The sequence below is a fragment of the Polypterus senegalus genome, chromosome 8 (genome assembly GCF_016835505.1).
Source record: "Polypterus senegalus isolate Bchr_013 chromosome 8, ASM1683550v1, whole genome shotgun sequence".
NCBI lineage: Eukaryota > Metazoa > Chordata > Cladistia > Polypteriformes > Polypteridae > Polypterus > Polypterus senegalus.
The window spans coordinates 164598444-164619746 of record NC_053161.1 but is presented as its reverse complement, the minus strand read 5'-3'; the positions used below and the strand labels follow the sequence as shown (position 1 = coordinate 164619746).

Below are 21303 nucleotides of genomic sequence, written 5' to 3'. Positions count from 1 at the left end.
GATGATGATGATGGTCCCCTCATGATACTGCTAACAGTGTCATCTCCTTCTCTCTCCACAGTTTCAAGAAATGCCCTGTGAGGGCAACTGACTCCGCCCCTTCCGGTTCACACTCCATATAAGGCAGGGCTTCCTGGAAGGAGTCCATTCAGAGTATGGAGTAATCACTTGGGACTGAGACTTCATTGATCCAAGCTTTAATAGGCTGCCCTTCTTTGACAACTATGTCTGGTTTCCTCGCATCTGTGTTGTTATCCATTGGCATTGGTATGTCCTGTGGTAGAAATTTAACATCTTATCAAAGAAAGAAACGTCCCCTAACAGGACAATTCAGTAATCAGACAGGAGAAAAACTCTTCATGGTATATTTTAATTACTCCTCAGCCAAATGCCTTGGAGGGAGCATTCTTCATAAGCAGTCTGTTACAGCCTGGTCAGAGAAACAATGAATAGAGGTTCAGTTTATAAACTATTGAATTTACATACAGTGTCAATCAATGCTTACACTTCACTCTGGTTAGTTTATTGGTTTACACCCAAATGATTTATATAAAACCAGTAACGGTGCACAGCACGATAACGTGATTATTCCTAGTTTTCATCCTCTTTCTCTTTATGTTTACCATTCGTTTGCTCAGAGGTTGATGCACTTGCTGCTTCCGGAGCAGCTCTTCTTTTCTCCATCCTAGCGGCTCGTTTCTTCTCTTGTCGGCTTCTTTACTCATTAATACTGGTTAAGTCTGTTTTTGTGTTGCAATTACTTAGTACTTTTTCCTTAATTTTTCACTTTAAGTCTTCAATCTGCCTCAAGAATGATTTAAGATATTAAGTGGTAGGGGAAGTGACAGCGAAGGTGGTAGGGATGAGAATGGCGCCCGTACGAATGCACGGCACGGCAGCCCTGCTGGTCACTGCAGAGAGTTGATTCTACAATAATAAAAAAAAATAAAGCAGACAGTAGATGTCACTTAGTATATGCGTACCAAATTTCAGGTCGATTGGTCAAACAGTTTGCGAGCTACAGGTGATTTAAAATCCCGGACAGACAAATGGACAGCCATGGTAGCGTATTAAATAAGAAGATAAAAGTCTGTTATATTATATTCTGATTCTTCTTATACCTTTGAGTTGTGCCACCACCCTTAAAATGTCTGTGCATATAACGACTGTCCATTCTCGTTGTTTATAGGACATCTGCTGATTTCTTAGTCCTCCTTCAGTACATTTTGTATATTACATCAATCTTTCTTCTGATACATTCTGTATTTACTTGACCATCTCAGTATTTTTCCTAAACCAGTTCTTATATTTCAGTGTACGTTTTGTTGTTGACTTTAGAACATTAGAACACTCGAGACGAGAGCAAGCCATTCAGCCCAACAAAGCTCGCCAGTCCTATCCACTTATTTCTTCCAAAATAACATCAGGTCGAGTTTTGAAAGTCAAACATCTTACTGTCTACCACACTACTTGGTCGCTTATTCCAAGTGTCTATCGTTCTTTGTGTAAAGAAAAACTTCCTAATGTTTGTGCGAAATTTACCCTTAACAAGTTTCCAACTGTGTCCCCGTGTTCTTGATGAACTCATTTTAAAATACAAGTCTTGATCCACTGTACTAATTCCCTTCATAATTTTAAACACTTCAGTCATGTCACCTCTTGATCTTCTTTTGCTTAAACGGTAAAGGCTCAGCTGTTTTAATCTTTCCACATAATTCATCCCCTGTAGCACTGGAATGAGCCTAGTCGCTCTTCTCTGGACCTTTTCTAGCGCTGCCCTATCCTTTATGTAGCCTGGAGCCCAAAACTTGACCTTTATCTGGTTTCCTGGTGTGCCTGAACAGGTTTCTGACATTTATTAACCCTTTATGCTATTTCTTTAAGATGAATGCCATGTTACTCTAAAAGTATTTTTCCACTGTCCTAACACTCTTATTTTCGGTTATGGGTGGTACTGGTAAGTAGTATTTTTTGAATATTTTCCAGTGAAGTAGTCTGGCAACTTTATAGTGTCTTTGTGTGTATAATAAGCCTTCTGCCATCAGCACCTCGCAGCCGTCAACCAGATGAGTGACTGTTTCCATCCCCAACTGGTAGAATCTGCACTTGTCTGTTTTCTCATTCTTCTCCGTCATTGCCATGAACCATCTTGTGTGCAGGCCACTGCTCTGTGCAGCCGTTATTAGGTGCATGTCCCTTTGTTTTAACTCACTGCTTCTAAGCTAGCCAGGTTTTAGCTCTTGATTGTCATGGGACTGGTGCAAGAGGTCTACATATTTTCCGTTATATCTGTCTTTCCAATTGCCCTCCCTCTACCGTTGGTCAAGCCTTTGCTACACTTTTTTTTCTTGTCCAGCCAGCTGCACTACTGTTGTTTGCGTACAAGGTGGGGGGGCGTCTCATTTCTTCGAAATGTTTGGCAAAGTTTAATAAATGAGGTTGATTGGGGCTTGTTGTAACTTCTGGACACGGTGGTCTGTCGAGTACAGGTTGCAGGTCTGCAGTCCGATGATTGTAGCTCTGTACAAGAAATCTATTTTCATTCAGCCCCAGGCCTATTTCAGATCTAGGAATGTATAACCTTGGGATGCATTGATTCTTGTACATTAACTGATGTTCATTGCAACATTTCCATGTTTTTATGTCCAGTCTCTGTAAATTGTTCTGTGGCCAGCCTATGATACCAGAGCTGTAAGACTGAGGCTGAACAGCTTTAAATTACTAACAAACAAGAGATGCTAGGCTGCTTCCAGGTGCTGATTTTAAATCTGTGACTGAGGATAGTGAGAAGTGTACGTAATGGATTGAATTCTTGACAGAACAGTAAGGGTGAAAGTGAGTCTCCCTGGGATATAACATTTTTGATTTTTTATGTATTTTGAATTTTAATTGATCTTTTGTTGTGTTGGAGTTGCAAGATTATCTACCAGTAGTTCATAGTGGTGGAAATGAACTTTATTGAGAGCAGGGTGGGTTTTGTACATTTCCAAACATTTGAGTATCCATAAGTGTGGCACACTGTCAAAGGCTTTCTTGTAATTCAACCCAGCCACACACAGGGGGCTCTCTCATTTAATATTCCCAAATGTTCTTGGTGTGCTTTCTATCAAAACAGGAGTGAACCTCACTCTTTAGTCAGGATAGTCTAACTGTATGGTTTAATTTCTCACTCTCAAGTTTGCCGTGAGGGCTTGTCATAGAACCTTCATTGTTCCTAATAAGTTTTATCTTTACAGTTAATTAGAAGTTATTGCAACTGGCAGTGTGTCAAGATGGCCCTGAAAGTTTTTCTTTATTAGTCTTGTTGATCCTAGAACAACAGGCACTATCTGTTTGCTTTTTTTTTTCCACATTTGCCACATCTCAGACTGAATTTCTTCCAGTGTGAATTCCAATATGTCTTTGCAGACCACTCCTGTCACGGAATTGTTTGCCACATTCCAAGCAGCAATATGGCTTCTCTCCGGTGTGAACTCCAGCATGTCTCTGAAGACCACTCCTGTCACGAAAATGTTTGCCACATTCTGAACAGGAATATGGCTTCTTTCCAGTGTGAACACTTGTGTGGCTACGAAGACCACTCGGGTCACAGAATCGTTTGCCACATTCCAAACAACAATATGGCTTCTCTCCTGTGTGAATTCTTTTGTGGCTTTGAAGATGGGTGGTACGTGAGAAACATTTGCCACATTCTGAACAGCAGTATGGTTTCTCTCCGGTGTGAATTCTTTTGTGGCTCTGAAGATGGGTGGTACGTGAGAATGCTTTGCCACATTCTGAGCAGCAATAAGGCTTCTCTCCAGTGTGAATTCTTTTGTGGCCTTGAAGAGTTCTCTTATCAGAGAATTTCTGGCCACATTCCAAACAGGAATACGGCTTCTCTCCTGTGTGAACTCTTTTGTGGCGCTGAAGATGGGTAGCACATGAGAATCCTTTGCCACATTCCAAACAGCAGTATGGATTGTCTCTAGTGTGAATTCTCGTGTGTCTCTGTAGAGTACTCTTGTCACAGAATCGTTTACCACATTCCAAACAGCAAAAGGGTTTCTCTCCTGTGTGAATTCTTTTGTGGCTCTGAAGAGAGGTCTTCTGATGGAATTGTTTGCCACATTCAGAACAGCAGTGAGGTTTGTCACCTGTACAAAGTTTAAAAAGAAAAAAGACAAAAAAAAAAAAAAAACCTTTTTCAATCCTTTGCCAATTTGTCACTTTAAATCACAAAATTAAATAAATGCTGAATAACAATAATTGATTTGCACTTGGAATGATACTTGACTTGTTATACAGCTGGGAAAATGAACTACTCCTCACCACATAAGGACAATCACTGGAACCACAAAGTTTAAACAAGAAAATATGCTGATCACGTGTGAATGACCCAAGTGAGAAGATTCATGGTGTAATTTTCTTAATTATATTATGGAACTGTATCATCATACTCTTTAAAAATGATTCAAAACTATATGTTGTTCTTATTGTATTCAATAAATTTAAGTAAAACTTGGAAGTCTTCAGTTATCATGAAATTGAAGGGAATTTCATTTATAGCCTGCCATGCCGAGAATGTGAAATGCACTTTTAATCATCAGAATGTGCCCTGAAACTTCTCCACACTTTATAAAAAGGCACTTGACTCCAGAACATACAGTATATCAGAATGGTTTATTTATATCAGCAAACAAAAACAGAGGAATCCCCTTGCACAGGCATGCAGGGGATGAAGGGGTCTGGGAGAAAACCCAGAATCAGACATTTGTGTCTGTTTGCATCTGTGGATTGTCAAGGATGCGAAACCAGTGAAGGAAGAAACAGACACGGTGAAGTCATTGAGGTCACAGAAAAGGAGTGTGTAGCGCTCATGATATCTTTGGAAAAGAACAAAGGTCCAAGTCTTTAGAGTCCTGGTGCTTCCTGTCTTGCTTTATGGTTGCGAGACATGGACGCTATCCAGGGTCTGTGTTCCGTGAAATTCGACATCACAATTTCGACAGGGTTGCGAGAACAGCTTCTAAAAAAACAATAACTGCGTGACACGTGAGATCGTTTCACAGAGGCATCCGACCTGGCTACTCACTGGCGAGGAATGAGAGAACAAGCACTGAACTTCATCCAACCCCCTCCACTCACCATCCAGCCACATGGAGGCCAGTCTCATTTCTTTTGGGTCCCCCCTTATATTAGGTAAGTTGTAAAGGCTTTTTTATTCACTATGGACTTGCTGTGTCCGATAATCCCATTATAACCTGCAAGAACAGTCAAGGGATTTTTACAATTTATAAAACAAAAATGCTTTACTTTAGAACAAAACTTTATGTGGCAAGTTAATGATTACCAAGATTATGAAGAAATAACTTTGACTTGCAAAATAACACATTTATCCTTTGATGTTTTGGTTGTCTTATTGTTGCAATAGCTGTAATAGTTGTATAAACGTTCCGTTTAAACACATAGATGTGGCAACTGCATCCCTTCATCTTTCATTCTTGTTTTATGAATAAATAAGAAGCAGAAAATAATCACTTAAAATGGAATAACATATGACAGATTCATTTATACACATTTAAAAGAGGCCAAATTAAAGACAAATAGAACTTTGTTATCTAAAATGTGGTCTGATCTTCAGCTGCATCATAATAACAGACAAACACAATCAACTTAAAAGTCGTAACATAGAAACCGTTGGACTGTCAATGCTCTCCACACGTGACCCTTAATGCTGACGACCTCTCTGGAAAAACACCGAGATCGGGTATCGAGACTGAAGGAGTGGCTCGGAGATGGCTGATTAAATATGCTGTGTTCCATCTTAAGAGGGAAGTCAGAATTTTCAACTGGAATGCCTCTTCACGTCCGATTTCAAACTCGCAAATTCAGGGCGGGTCTACAAACATTGACATGTACTGTATTTAAATGGTTTTGCGAATGTGATGTTTAAAATCTCTTTATTAGAATGTACTGAACTGTAATGCAGTTTGCATACCGTATATAAGAAGTGGTGAACCCTTTGTTTGTGAAGCCCCCTCCTGACCATGAGGTCTGATGTTTAGCTGCATCATAACAACTGTCACACTCGTGCGAGTAGGAGTCAACCAAAGGGCTTGAATAATGGCAATTCCATGTCTGACCAGGGGGCGGCAGCGTGCACGAACTGTCTCTCTCGATCCCTTGAAGACCATTTTCGGGAGATCCCAAAGGGTTCCGGTGCCTCGGATGACGTAATTTCCCGTCCCGCCTCAGATGATATCACTTCCTTCACTGGCTTTTAAAGCCTCCATTTTTGTCTTTATTCATCAGTTCTGTTTTCGACTCGGTCGAGTAAACAATACTCTGTTCTACTAAAAGTCTTTTTGCAGCCAGAGAACATTATACAGGTGGCTGCCCCACACTTTTACGAATGTCTAGGTGTCGTTCTTGTCACACAACAGACAAACATAATTAACTTGCAAGTCATAACCCACAAACAGTTGGACCGTCAGTGCTGACCCTGTGTGACCCTCAATGCTAATGATCTCTCTAGAAGCTCATTGTTATCAGGTGTTTAACCAATGAGATGAGACAGGAGGTGTGACATGGAGATGTCCAGCTCCATATAAAAAGAACACAGATGCTGTGTTCCATTTAAAGTGGGAAATTCCAAGTTCCTAGTTGGAATTTTCAACAGGAACACCCCCTAAAGTCAGATTTTTAACTTGGAAACTTGTTTGTCTGACTTCATATTATGACAAAATGGTGAAGTACACCACAAACTTTAGTGAACTGCTGTAATATTGCACTGTTTACTAGCACCTCTGGCTATTTGTGTCTTATTAAATCAGTTGTCCCCCCAGTACTGTCCAATTTCTATCCAGACATGATGATATGCTGTTTGGATATGCAAAATACTGCGTTGTGTGTGGTTATTATTCAAAGGGTTTCCTGGACACATGCATATTGATTTTCAAAATGTTTTATTGAAACGCGGTCAACCCGGTTCAGATCGAGTGCCAACATCTGACTTAACAGAATGCAGCAAAACTTTAGGTACAGCCAGTCAGCTCATCTCAAAAAGGATCTGTTCAAAAAACGTTATAGGACATTAGAAGAAGAGTTGGAGTGATGCATAAAGGCCTGAGACTCAGTCAGTCTATCGGAAGAAAAGCTTTCTACAAATAGAGGAAATTTACTACTGTGGGGATCGCTGCAGGAGAGCAGAAGTGAAAAAAGGACCGAGAGAAGAAGAGCAAAGGACCTGCAAAAATCTCCTGAACTTTATTTGGGTGGTAATTAAAAGGACAAACCCAAGAAAATACTGTTCTCTAAACAAACATCACTGCACATCTCAAGCTTGCAAAATACCACCTGGATGACAAATGAGAACTCCTTGGCAGAAATGTGAAACACCACGGTCAAGGTGGAAGGTATACCATAGTTAGGAGCTACTTTGCTTCTTCGAGGCCAGGACAGCTTGTTGTCATCAAGAGAACACCGAAAACAAAATATTATCAGGAAATCTGACAGGAGAATGTCAGGGTGGCGGAAGATTAAATAAAAACTGGTCGATGAAACAAGACAAGGAGCCAAAACACAGGAAGAAATCAGCAACCGAAAAGCTTAAAACAGAAGAAAACTGGTGTTGTGGAATGGCCTATCACAGCCCAGAACTACAGAAAGAGAGATTTGATCTGAAGACAGCGCATCAAGAAAGGAAACGCAGTGATAACAAGGGGCTGAAAAAGTTTGGAAAGGAAGATTAAGCTAACATTCACAGCTGATCAACAGCTACAGGAAATGTTTAGTGGAGATCAAGTCGGGTTTTGAAAGTCTTACTGTCTACCACACTACTTGGTCACATATTCCAAGAGTCTATCGTTCTTTGTGTAAAGAAAAACTTCCTAATGTTTGTGTGAATTTTACCTTTAAGTTTCTAACTGTGTCCCCGTGTTCTTGATGAACTCATTTTAATGTCACAGTCTCGATCCACTGGACTAATTCCCTTCTTAATTTTAAACACTTCAGTCATGTCTCCTCTTAATCTTCTTTTGTTTAAACTGTAAAGGCTCAGCTCTTTCAATCTTTCCTCATAATTCAACCCCTGTAGCCCTGGAATCAGCCTAGTCGCTCTTCTCTGGACCTTTTCTAGTGCTGCTATGTCCTTTTTGTAGCCTGGAGACCAAACCTGCACCCAGTACTCCAGATGAGGCCTCATCAGTGTCTTATAAAGCTTGAGCAGAATCTCCTGTGACTTGTACTCCACACATCAAGGCGCTATATAACCTGACATTCTGTTAGCCTTCTTAATGGTTTCTGAGCACTGTCTGGAAGTCAATAGCTTAGAGTCCACTGTGACTCGTAAATCCTTCTCATAAGGTGTACTCTCGATTTTCCGACTGCCCATTGTGTATTCAAACCTAACATTTGTACTTCCTATATGTAATACTTTACATTTACTGACATTAAATTTCATCTGCCACTAATGTGCCCAAGCCTGTATGCTATCCAAGTCCTTCTGTAATGATATAACGGATTCTAAATTATCTGTTAATCCACCTATCTTGGTATCATCTGCAAACTTAACCAGCTTGTTACTTATATTACTATCTAAATCATTTATATATATATATATTAAAAAGGTCATTGAAGCTAAAGGATGGACAACCAGTTAGTAAAGACAGGGGGGGGTCACAGACAGGACTGTTAATATTTAAAAGATGTGTTCAGAACTGACAAGAAGTCATCCAGTTGTGAGCGTGGTATCATTTTAAGAAAATTGCATTTGTCTGTTTTTGGAATTCAGCTAAAGATTTGACAAACTAATTAGGAGGAGTATAAGGAGAAGCCCAAGAAATTTCACCGGATTGACAAACTTTTTTTCTTGCACCTGTACTTTTGTATACCAAAATCTTGTACTTTTGTAAAGGTGTAAAGCATTTGCACAAAGTTACAGCTTAGCTACTTTTCTATGCTATTAATAAAAATCACAAGACCACTTTTTCAAGTCCATATCCTCACTCCTAAAACTTACCCGTATTCTAATTTTATACTTACTTTTACCAGAATGATTTGTAGGTGGTGGCTTATCTTCTGCAGTCCTAACAGATGGATTTTTCTCAGTCATCTCTGTGTCAGACTCTAACGATTCAGGCTTTACATTGACAGATGAACAGTGCCTGCTTTGAGAAGAGACTAACCCGGCCATCACTCCATCTTGACATCCATAATGAAGGTCGTCTTCCTTGACCCGCTCCACACTTTTATTTCTGTGTGCCTCAATGGTGACAGACATCTCTTCTGCCTCTTGTTTAATGTCCACTGATCCCAGTTCACATTCCTCATCCAGAATGTCCAGCTTCTCCGGTTTAGGGTGGACACACTCCCATTCACAGTCCTCCCCTTTAACATTTGTGCTCCATATCTCCATGATATTTGTGTCAGCTTCATTTGTTTCTTCTTTCACATCCATCCAGACATTACAGTAATCAGCAGCTTTGTGTGTCTCTCTGTGGAAAGAAAAGGATGTAACGTGATCAAAGATATAACAAAATTTGAGTTTCATTCTACAACATTGTCTCACTTCAAGTTTACATCAGGTTCGATACTTCATGTTGACAGTAACCCATTACTCTTATGTTGAAAAGGATCTGGAGGGGTTCGGTGGAAGTGTGGATAAAGCTCCAGGAGGCTGGAAGAGAATGAGCACCTTCCCAGAGTCGTGGGCCAGCAGTATTCAATAGCTGGCTTGTTGGGGGGTCCCAGAATTGTATTATCAGTTATGACGAGGACTGTTTAGACAAGCACGGCCTCAGGATTGTGTTAAGAAACAAGAGCAAGTCAGGAAAAGAAAGAGGATGAACTAATGGATTTTCTAGCTTATGATAACATGTAATTTATAATGTTTACATTCTGTTTCTTGGTGATATGTTTTGACAAAGACTTTTTACCAGTAACTGTCCAAAACCAATCATAAAAATGCCACCATTCCCCCCATTATCTGCTGGGCTAACCAAAATATTTTATTGCGGTGACAATTTTTATAAAACTCTTTGTTCTCCTTATAATTCTTAGTGATCTGTTCCGTTGAACTGTGAACTTCCCATCTGCAGACGTCAACAGCTAATTGACGTTACTTGAGCTCCTATGACATCCTTCATTGCACTGCCATTACTAGGATAGACATTAATATAGTTTAAAGGTAGAGATGCTGCATGGCAGGCAGTCAGATTTGCTTGATGTACTGGTTTAACTTAAAGAATGTTCACTGAAATTTGGAAAAACAATAAGGCATTACCAGCACGCCAAATCCTCCACCAAGTTCAAAACATTAATTTGTGTCTTATTAAATCAGTTGTCCCCCCCCCCAGAGTACTGAATCAGCTTGTTTTGCCTGAACATTTACAAAATGTTGGTGTCCATAACTCACATTTTGCATTAAAACATCACAAACTAATATTGAGTTCACCTGCAAGTGCATTTTGTATCTCTGTATGATTTTCTAGTGTCTCACACTATTGAGTTAAAACATGAATGCTGTCAAAACAAAACAATTCCAAACACACAGATATGACTTCTTCATTTGTCATTTTTTCCATGTCACCAATTCACTTTATTCACATGTTCAGTTACACGTGTGATGTGTTTTTCAGTCAGTCAAATGACTGGCACTGAGGTGTATGGTGGAGTGAAGCCACTTAGGTTCACTCTTATGGAGTCCTTTAAGTGTTCATCTCTCAGTCTTGTTCTGAACTTTGACTTCATGCCATTCATGTCAGACTCACAGAGGTATGGAGACCCAAACAAAGCAGACATTTTCAGAGCTGAAGACTGGTGAAGATTCTTATAGTTATCTGTGCTCTACTAAGCTCCAGAAATGCCGAGAATGCTGTCGAGACTTTAACTGCGCATTATATTGAAGGTTTACTAATATATAATGTAGAAAATCCAATGTCTCTCTCTCTCTCTCTGTATATCTGTCCACTTTTCACGAGAGAACTACTTAACAGATTTAGATCGGGTTTTTTTCTATAATTTGCTTGAACATCCTGGTTGATTCTGCAACTTCTCTCATTTCGCTATGCATCATAGTTCATTTGCGGTACCGATTTATTTGAGCGCATCCGAGAAACATACAGAGGGCCGAAGGGAGGGGCCTTCCTCACTCACTTGTCAGCTTCATGGCGTGGTCCTTAACTCTGCTTAGCTAGGGAACAAGAGAACAATTGAATTCAACTTTGTTGGATATTTAAAATAAAGTGTTTCTTAGGTCTTGATGAGTTTGAGTCCGGATATTCTCTTAAGTGTATGCCACATTGAAAAGATAGATTGCAATTCAGACCGTGGATGTTAAAAGGATCGTGATGATTTTTTGGAAAGATCGCCCACCCCTAATTTGACTAATCAAGTTTTCAAATGTATGTAGGATTCATTAACCCTTTGGCGAGCTACTTGGAAAGTGGTGGCAAGTTACCGGTAGCTCACGAGTGACGTGTTGGAGATCCCTAGTCTAGATTCCCCAGTACAAAAATTGCAGTCCCATGTTGATGGCATTGCCCACCGATCGGTTTACTCGACATGCAAACTGAAGTTGGTCAAGACGAGGAGTAGTAACAGACTACAGATGGGTTAGAACTAGCCATTAGAACTGACGTAAGTAAAATATGACTGTAATCACTGAGGCGGCTAATTTTACCTTTTTTGGGAACGTGAAAAGTAACCAAAGACGCAGAGCAATCTGGAGCAGAGCACTGTGCGAGAGATGGGTTGAAGATGTCAGTGATGAGAGGAGCGAGCTGCCTAGAACGGTGTTAGAGATTGAGTCAGGGCTGGCAGATGTTTTGAACTTCTGTCTCGCAAACAACTTCCAGGCATCACATTCCTTGATAGAAAAGGAAGAAGAGGAGTGAGGCTTCTGCAAAGAAATGCCTGGTGCCAGATCCCCCTCAGAATCTGAAGGAACAGAGGAATCATTGATACTCAAGTCCTTGTTAATCAAATCTGTTGTAAAAGGTAAGTTTGTCTGTGAGGCATGAATCTGAGTTAGCCCTGCAAGATGTCTTTTTCTTTTGCTGAGAGCTAAAGCTTCAGTTTGCTTTTGTGTTCCTATTGAAATGTTTAGCCGATTCCTGGCCTGTCTGTAGTCATAAAGTTTCTTTTTTGCCTTTACTTCACCTAAAGTGTTATCCAAAAAAAATATCCAAAGTTGTGCTGCTGCTTGGCAATAAAACTGCTTCACTATCGCTCTATTACAAAAGGAAATCCTGGGACGAGACTTTCTTGGAGATAATTTCAGGTCCCACGAGACAAAACTTTTTGCCAAGAGATTCTGATAAGTTCCACCCTGTTCTCAAACATTTACAACCACAACGATGGTCCACTCACTTCTCATTCGAGTGAATGCTATTGTCAGACACAGCTCCTGCGCTCTCAGCTCCAAGCGGGGTCGGAAATAAAAGACAAAGAGTAGAAGGCAAAGTAGAATGTCGCAAAGAGGCTCAAACACGTTGGCGCGATACACATGCCGAGCAGGTTAGAGGTTATGACAGTACTAAACTTCGAAAGTCTCAAAAAAAGGATAGTAAAGATCACATTAGCACAAACAAACGGAAATTATTACTAGTTGAAATAACTGATGAGCGAAAAGAGATCAAATATATTGACATAGATGATATGACAGAAGTATGTAGATATTGCTCCGCTTTAAATTTAAGTCGGAGACTTGTAGATCATCTAATTCGTGTTGCCATCTGGGAATAGTAGCGTTTCTTCCCAGCGAAGAGGCATATCCACAAGAATTAAAAGATTTGATGTTTGATGATAGTGAAATCTACATAAGTGAGCGGCAGGGACGCAAAGTGGCTGGTGTGTAGTGCAGGCCGGGGGTTTGGTGAGTGAAGCAAGCAGGGGGCAAAGCCCCCTAGTAATCAAAAAGAGCAAATCAACACTTTTAAATCAGCTTGCCACATTCAATAACACATTAGTGTCATTCTGTATAGGCGGTTAAAAAAAAACCTACAGTCAAGATTTACATATTTCACACATTGTGTATGTAAACAGTGAGGAACACGATGGGCTGATTCTAGAACTGTCCACATCGGCAGTCCACACAGATTTTTGGTGTTTGTTGTGAGCACACAAAAAGGCAGGGCTTCACTTTTGTTTTGTTGCATGTGCATCCTCTCACCCGGCACTGCCAACAGTTTTCCAAATTTTTGTACATTTTCTTCATTGCATGTAGTGAAACAATGCGAGTGATTTAAGTGAGATACTTTTTCAAAGATTATTTTTGTAATTGTCAGTTGACAGCAAGTCACACTTAGGCAGCCACGCTCAATAATATTAATAACAGCAGCAGGAGAACATTTGTTTAGATAAAAATGGTATACAGATTGGTCTGCAGTCATATCCTCACACAGGGTCCAGTGGGTCTGCTGTAGCCAATCCCAGCCAACATAGGGCGCAAGGCAGGAAAAAATCCCCGGGCAGGGTGCCAGCCCACCGCAGGGCGCACACACCCCACACATACCAAGCACGCACTAGGGACAATTTAGCATCTTGATTTTATATATAAAAATGAACCTCAAGTTTAAACGGGGTGTGTTTAAAACAGAATGTCAGAAGGAGGACTTATGTCGTCCTGTTCTCCATACCCAAACTATTAAAATTAGCCAAATCAAAAGGTTTCTTAAAAATCCTTGCTGTAAATGGAATTGCAAACCCATTTTTATTTTCAGCAAAGCTGGCAGGTTATTGTTTCTGAAAAATTTATAAAATTGTCTGGCCTTCATTAACAAGTTTTGAGGAGTTGGCTTTTACTTCATAATAATTCTCTGTACAGTAATCCCTCGCTATATCGCGCTTCGACTTTCGCGGCTTCACTCTATCGCGGATTTTAAATGTAAGCACATCTAAATATATATCACGGATTTTTCGCTGGTTCGCCGATTTCTGCGGACAATGGGTCTTTTAATTTAGGTTACATGCTTCCTCAGTTTGATTGCCCAGTTGATTTCATACAAGGGACGCTATTGGCGGATGGCTTACAAGCTACCCAATCAGAGCATGTATTACATATTAACTAAAACTCCTCAATGATATAAGATATGCTTCCCGCGCGGTGCTTGTTTGCTTCTCTCTATCTTTCTCACTCTCTCTGCCTGACGGAGGGGGTGTGAGCAGAGGGGCTGTTTGCACAGAGGACACGGATGCTCCTCTACAAAATGCCGCTTTATCGCGGTGCTTCTGTATACTTAAAAGCACGTATTGATTTTTTGACTGTTTGCTTTTCTTAGCGAGCGCTCTGTCTGACATTCTCTGCTCCTGACGGCGCTCTTTTGAAGATAAGATATGTTTGCATTCTTTTAATTGTGAGAAAGAACTGTCATCTTTGTCTTGTCCTGGAGCACAGTTTAAACGTTTGACTAAAGGGTGTTATTTCATGTCTAGAGGGCTCTAATAATGTTAACAGGGTGGGAGAGTTTATAAGGGCTTAAAATATATAAAAATAACCATACAAACATATGGTTTCTACTTCGCGGATTTTCACCTATCGCGGGGGGGGGTCTGGAACGCAACCCCCGTGATCGAGGAGGGATTACTGTATAGCTTTTTTTCTGAGACACTGAACATATCACCCATTGCACAAGATTACTATCCTTGGTACAATATTAATGTTTGATTGGTTCACATATTAATTGATAGGAAAAACCATATGATTGCCTATTTGGACTTTCGTTCAAAAGTTCTAAATATCCATTTAATAAGAGAATATAAAATTGAATGGCTCTATCCCAGATATTTTTTTCTGTTTAATTAAAAAGACTACCACCCAAAATGGATAATAAATTCTCTAATGAAAAAGTATCATAAAATCAGTTAATCTAATGGACTAGAAATATAATAATAAGGTACTTTGAAGTAAATGATGCTTGTGTGTTTTGTAAAGGGTTTTCAAAAAATGTTGAACACTTATTTTTTATTGTGCATTTGTCTGCTCTTTTGTTAGCCTTGAAGAAAATTATGAGTAGGTAGAGATCGCTGTCAATGTCATTAAACTTTGATGATGCCTCGTTTAGCTCAGATGAACAGAATATGACTAACTGTGATACCAGATGATTTTAGAAGACAAAGCTTTGCACAAAGACACCATCATTTGGATAGCTTGTATGCACTCAATTATTAAAGAATTCAACTACACTACCAACTTTGTGACCCACCAAAACGTACAGTCAAGTAAATGTATTGATTTTATTTAATTTAATCCTAATTTAAAAGGTATTAGTATTCCATTTTTTATGCTCATTCTTTTTCTTTTCAGTATTTTATATACAAATATATCTTCATGTCAGTGTTTGTGTAAATTTCAATTAAAAAATTAAGATATTCATCTTAAATTGGAAGAATTAAAATACAACGCTATTAACTCAATTGAACCGTGAAGTATAAACCTTAAACTGAAAAAATACTGAACGTATCCGATTAGTCGTTTTCTTTTTATTTTAATGAACGTTAATTTAACACCAGAGCTGCACCTGAGTGAGCTGTGTTTTAACGTGTCTATTGCGTTATCTTAAATAATAAAACAAAAGAAATCCAGGCATATTTCTGCATTTCTTCTCGAAGTCAAAGCGTTTCGCGGTCAACAGAGAGCCCTGACTGAAGGAAAATCCGGCATAGAAAGAACAGGAATCGGTGACGATGCTCCTGTGCGCTTTGAACAGAAACAGGAATTCACAACGTGAAGGGCAGTGAGGTGCACACCGAAGTAAATGAATGGCAATTCACGAGCGACACAATGAAATTAAGTCGAGCAGTGTCCTCAAGTCACAACTTGCCTATGAATGAAATCGCGTTAAAACTGACAGAAGCGAATGAAAAATGCAGCATCCAAAGAGTGACGGACCTAAACTCGGATTACTTACCTTCTGCCTCTGTGTAATTTGGTAAAGTTTGCTCACTCAAGGAAAGAAACTGCAGTCGTGTTCAACGCCCCCAGTTTACTATTTGGGCGTGCGCCGACTTCTGTTATCGTCGCTCATGTTGACGTCACGCGCACGTTGTGTTGCCTGTCATTTACGTGCACGCGCTTTCGCACGCTTGCTGTTTAAATGAATACGCGCGCCTCCGTGTGCCTTTTCTGCCTGTTCCCCATTAAGACGAAAAATGAATATTTAGAAAAGCCATTTATAAAGTGACGTAGTTGCTATAAAAGTATAATCCGTGTGAAAATTTTATTTTACTTTAATACATAATCTGTCTTTCTCTTGACAGTACAGAAAAGCCATGCAAAATGAGTCCTTTTATTACAAGACGTAATCCAGAAGGGACCTAAGTTGCCTCAAAAGCTTGCATATTGTAATCTTTTTAGTTAGCCAATAAAAGGTGTCATTTTGCTTGGCTTTTCTCTACATTCATAATGGCTAACACAGCACAACACCCTACTACTCTTGACAGTATGTAATGGTCCAGATCCCAGTATAAAACTGTAAGTCGTTAAAAAAACTTTAATGTTAGGAAATCTGTTTATAAAGCGTTTGATCACAAGCTCTATTTTATCCGCAACATAATTGATGTATAAAATCTAAAACTAGCACCAAACGGAACAAATAAATATACTCTTATACGAATGTGCGAATTATTTTAATAAACGCAGCACTACCGCCTCACATATCCAGTGCACTGCGCGAGCCTGCTAAACGAGAAGAGTATTGCTGCAGACCGGACACATTATGGGCGGATCTGAAGGCGGGATAACTGTAAATGCCAGTGGATAGTATTGGCTAAATAAGAATTTCAACGAATGAGATTATTGTTACTTTATGACAATCAAAAACTCACCTGTCCAATTATCAAGGTTTGAAGTTGTCTATCAAGTGTAACTTCAACCAAACGTTTCACAGTTCGTGATCCCTCTTTGAGGTTCCGCCTTATAGAGTTTCCTCTAAAATAATCTGCTGTTGTACCAAGCGACGAAACTCCATTAAACGAAAGGAGACAAAAAAAAAAAAAAAATGAAGCTGCGGCGATGAAACTCCATTAGACAAAAGAAAAAGCGGCGAAACTAATTGCTCGCATTTTTGACAATGGAAGTAAGTGTGCTTCGAAATGAAAACGTTTGAAAGTTGCAGTTTTTTCATATTTTTAATAACTTTGTTTTGCATGGTTATGTTTGTACCGTGAACCTTTACGTTTCTATTAATAATCATTTTCGCTGCAGTAATTGATTTATATTCAGTTCTTGAAGTGGACCGGCACTCAGCGGTACCGGCAACTCTTCAAATTCCACAAGGCAAGTTTCACGAGAACTCATCGACTGTGCATGGAAGTAAAAAAAAAAAAAAACTTTTACAAGCATCTAGGAAATCCTTGATCAGTTATACTGTCATGAAGCAGGCTTTTGATAAAGTTCAGATTGACTACAGTGATGCACGATATTACCTTTTCTTCTTTTCAGTTTAGTTCCTTATGATGGAGTGATGTGTCTAAATTGTAATACCAAATAATCTGCGATTTTTTTAATAGAATTTCATGGTAGTTTTGTGCAGATGATGCCTGCCATTTCTAAATTGTTAAAGACTTTCCTGCAATGGGCAGTGCACCACTAAATTATATGCGAGTCAGACTGAGAGTCGCGATGTGCACAGAGCCTTCAATTAAATTACAAGTGACGTTTATATTTTTTTTCCTTTCAGCCAGCTTTCTACAAGATTATCTTGTGGAAATTGGATGTTAATGAAAAATCAGGTACATTGCAAACAATCCTTTCTTAAACTTGTAATTCACTTGTAGTGTTTGACTTTCACGTGTATTTTTTTTTTTCTTTTCCTAGGACATCCCTACTGGTTCTGTAGACTATGGAGTAACCCTTTGATTTTACTGCTCTCAGTCTTTTAAGATGCTGATTATATATATATATATATATATATATATATATATATATATATATATATATATATATATATATATATATATATATATATATATATGTGTGTGTGTGTATGTATATATATATATATATATATATATATATATATATATATATATATATATATATATATATATATGTCTAATTCACTAAGGCAAGACAACCATGGAAAGCACGCCGGAAGGGGCGTGGATTCACTGAGCCGCCGACAAGTAAGACACCTATGGCGCACGCAGAAGGAGCCACGCCCACCAACTCCTGGCACCTCCGAGCCACGTTGACTGTTCATAGAGGCATGTTTCTCGCGGAGGTGAATCGCCATATGCAGCGTGTTAAACGGTTTGCGAGGGGTATCCCATGGGATCCTCAAAACAATCCTTTACAACTGAGGGTAAAACACAATGAAGTAAGCAGTCTTTAAAAACCGAGTTTTCGGTTACGACATACCGCGTGCACCATAACAAACTGTTTTACTGTGTTGGTTCGTTCCGTGCATTGTTATAATGTTGCTTTTCTTGCTGATTTATTACATTACCGATTTTTCAAATGTTAATTTTCTCCCTGTGCTTAAAAATCATTTAAAAAACGGCCTGATTATGCGGCGTATGGTACGCCGCGGGTTGGCTAGTATAATATAATATAATATAATATAATTTTCTTCATGTGTGGTATACCTTTAATTGTGGCATTCATTTAACGTGCCCCCCACTATTAATGACACCCCTTGAAAAATTGTAATTTTAAAAATATGTATTTCTTGATGAGGGCTTTGTTTTTCTTTGAAATAATTTGCTTCAATTAAAAGTCAGATGTTTCTAATTTTTTCAGTGCAAGGTGACATTTCTTCAGCAGACAGGGATTTTTATTCTAACCCTTCTTACTAATGTTTACAAGGCGTGCCAATAGGAGTGGAGAGCACTGTATACAGTATATCCTTTTTATCTTAGGATGGCATGCCTGTGACTTGCATATTACTTTAGGTAGTGTCCAGATTGGGGTATTCATAATACTCTGAAATAATTGATGTATTCTAAAAAAAACTATTGAGATCACCATGAACAAGAGTTTTTGTAGTGAATCACAGAGCAATCCTCACAGTTTGAACTTTATTCCAAAATGTCCACTTTTATGAGAAAACAGGAGTGTTCAGGCCAAAACCAGACAGCTTGCCCAAGAAAAATACTAAATGTGACAATTTGATGTTTTATTTGTGTTTCCACCGTGTAGGAGTGCAGGCTGGCTGTGTGGCTGCAGTAGAGCAGCTAACTCGAGAACAAGGGGCTTGGGTTTTTGTGGCTGCAGAGATCAGCAGGGCCTCTAGGAGGACTCAGCTTGAAAAACTGTTGGAGTTCATCATAAAGGGCCATGGAGCAGATGATCACTTGCTGGTAACTTTAATTCAGATAATAAGTAAAACATTGTTATTATGTAGCAGTAAAGAACTATGATGACTTTATAGCACCAAACTCTTGTATTTGTTTGTCCAACAGGCTGTTGTATCTGAAAAGGTGTCATCCAAATGGTTTAAAAATAATGAAGATCCTAAAGGCTACCATGTAATGACCTCTATACAGTAGAAGATGAGAAGCTGACAGATGGCATCTACAACTACCTGATGAAGTAGCCGGCCAATACCCCCAGGCCACCAGATGGAGCCCTCCTTGCAGCATGGAGGTACCCCGAAGACCAGCAGGGAATCATGGATAATGGAGTTTTCATCCAGAGCCCTGCTGGATACCACAGGGGCCGCTAGAGGGAGCTGGAGGGAGGAGCAAAGAGTCATATGTGCCCTATAACCCAGAAGTGCGTCATAGGCAAAGTGACAGCAGAAGTGACATACTTCTGGGATGAAGAAAATGATTTTTATCTGACCTGGAAGTGATAAGGATCACGTGAACTGGGGAGTGGAACACTTCCGGGTCAGGGAATATAAAAGGATTGTAGGAGCTCCAAGATGGTGAGCTGAGCTGGGTGATGGGAGGGCAACATGTCTGGGAGTGGAGGACTGTTTATTGTGATTATTATTGAGTATTGGATGAGTATAGTGGATGAGAGGGTGCTTTGTGTACTGTTGCATATAAATAAAGTCAACTTTTGGACTTTTATCTGGTGCCTGGAGTCTTGGACAGGGGTTCAAGGGAGCGATAGCGCCCCCTACAGGGGTTCAAGGGAGCGATAGCGCCCCCAATCTGTCACTATATATATATATATATATATATATATATATATATATATATATATATATATATATAAAAATAAATATATTATAAATAATATATATATATATATATATATATATATATATATATATAAACTGATAAAAAAATTAAGGGAACACTTTGAAAACACATGAGATCTCAATGAGAAAAAAATCCTGCTGGATATTTCTACTGCTATGTACTGAAATGATGATGTGTTAGGAATGAAAGGATGGAAATGAAAATGATTAACTTACAGAGAGAGGGCTGAATTCAAAGACAACCCGAAAATCAAAGAGAAAAAATAATGTGGCAGGCAGGTGAGTCCAGTTTGCCAAAATTTCATTGCAGCAACTCCAAATCATACTCAGTAGTTTGTTTGCTCCCGCCCTACGCCTGACAGCGTCCTAAGGAGATGATGGATGGTGGCCTGGGGGATCTCCTCCCAGATCTGGACCAGGGCATCACTGAGCTCCTGGACAGTCTGAGGTGAAACCTGGTGGTGTCAAATGGACCGAAACGTAATGTCTATTGGATTGATTTCAGGGGAGTGAGTGTAGAGGCCAGTCAATGGTATCAATTCCTTCATCCTCTCACCACATGAGGCTGGGCATTGTCATGCACCAGGAGGAACCAGCATAGGGTCTGGTAATGGGTGAAAGGATTTCATCCCGATACCTAATGGCAGTCAAGGTACTGTTGTCTAGCCTGTAGATGTCTCTATGTCCCTCCATGGATATGCCTCCCCAGACCATCACTGACCCACCACCAAACCGGTCATGCTGAACAATGTCACAGGCAGCATAATGTTCTCCATACCCTTTCACATTTGTCACATGTTCTCAGAGTGAACCTGCTCTCATCTGTGAAAAGCACAGGGTGCCAGTGGTGGACATGCCAATTCTGACGCACCGGTGGCCTGTCTGCTGGAGGTCATTTTGTAGGCTCTGGCAGTGCTCATCCTTTTCCTCCTTGGCCAAAAGAGCAGGTTCTAGTCCTGCTGATGGGTTAAGGACCTTCTACGAGGGGCCCTGTCCAGTTCTCCTGGAGTAACTGCCTGTCTCCTGGAATCTCCTCCATGCCCTTGAGACTGTGCTGGGAGACACAGCAAACCTTCTGACAATGACACGTGGTATTGATGTGCCATCCTGGAGAAGTTGGACTACCTGTGCCAGCTCTGTAGGGTCCAGGTATGGCCTCATGCTACCAGTA

General features: G+C 39.8%; 1 protein-coding gene across 1 annotated transcript in view; it reads right to left on the bottom strand.

The window, feature by feature from the left end:
- Positions 1 to 3337: 3337 nt before the first annotated feature.
- LOC120534677 (zinc finger protein 708-like) overlaps positions 3338 to 21303 on the bottom strand; it is a 90149-nt gene continuing 72183 nt past the window's right edge. The window contains exons 4-7 of the mRNA XM_039762268.1: positions 11137 to 11173; positions 9562 to 9658; positions 9025 to 9476; positions 3338 to 4136 (exon numbers count right to left, since the gene is read on the bottom strand). Coding sequence (XP_039618202.1) covers positions 3364 to 4136; positions 9025 to 9476; positions 9562 to 9658; positions 11137 to 11173 — 1359 coding nt within the window. The 3' untranslated portion in view covers positions 3338 to 3363. The remainder of the gene's footprint in view (positions 4137 to 9024; positions 9477 to 9561; positions 9659 to 11136; positions 11174 to 21303) is intronic.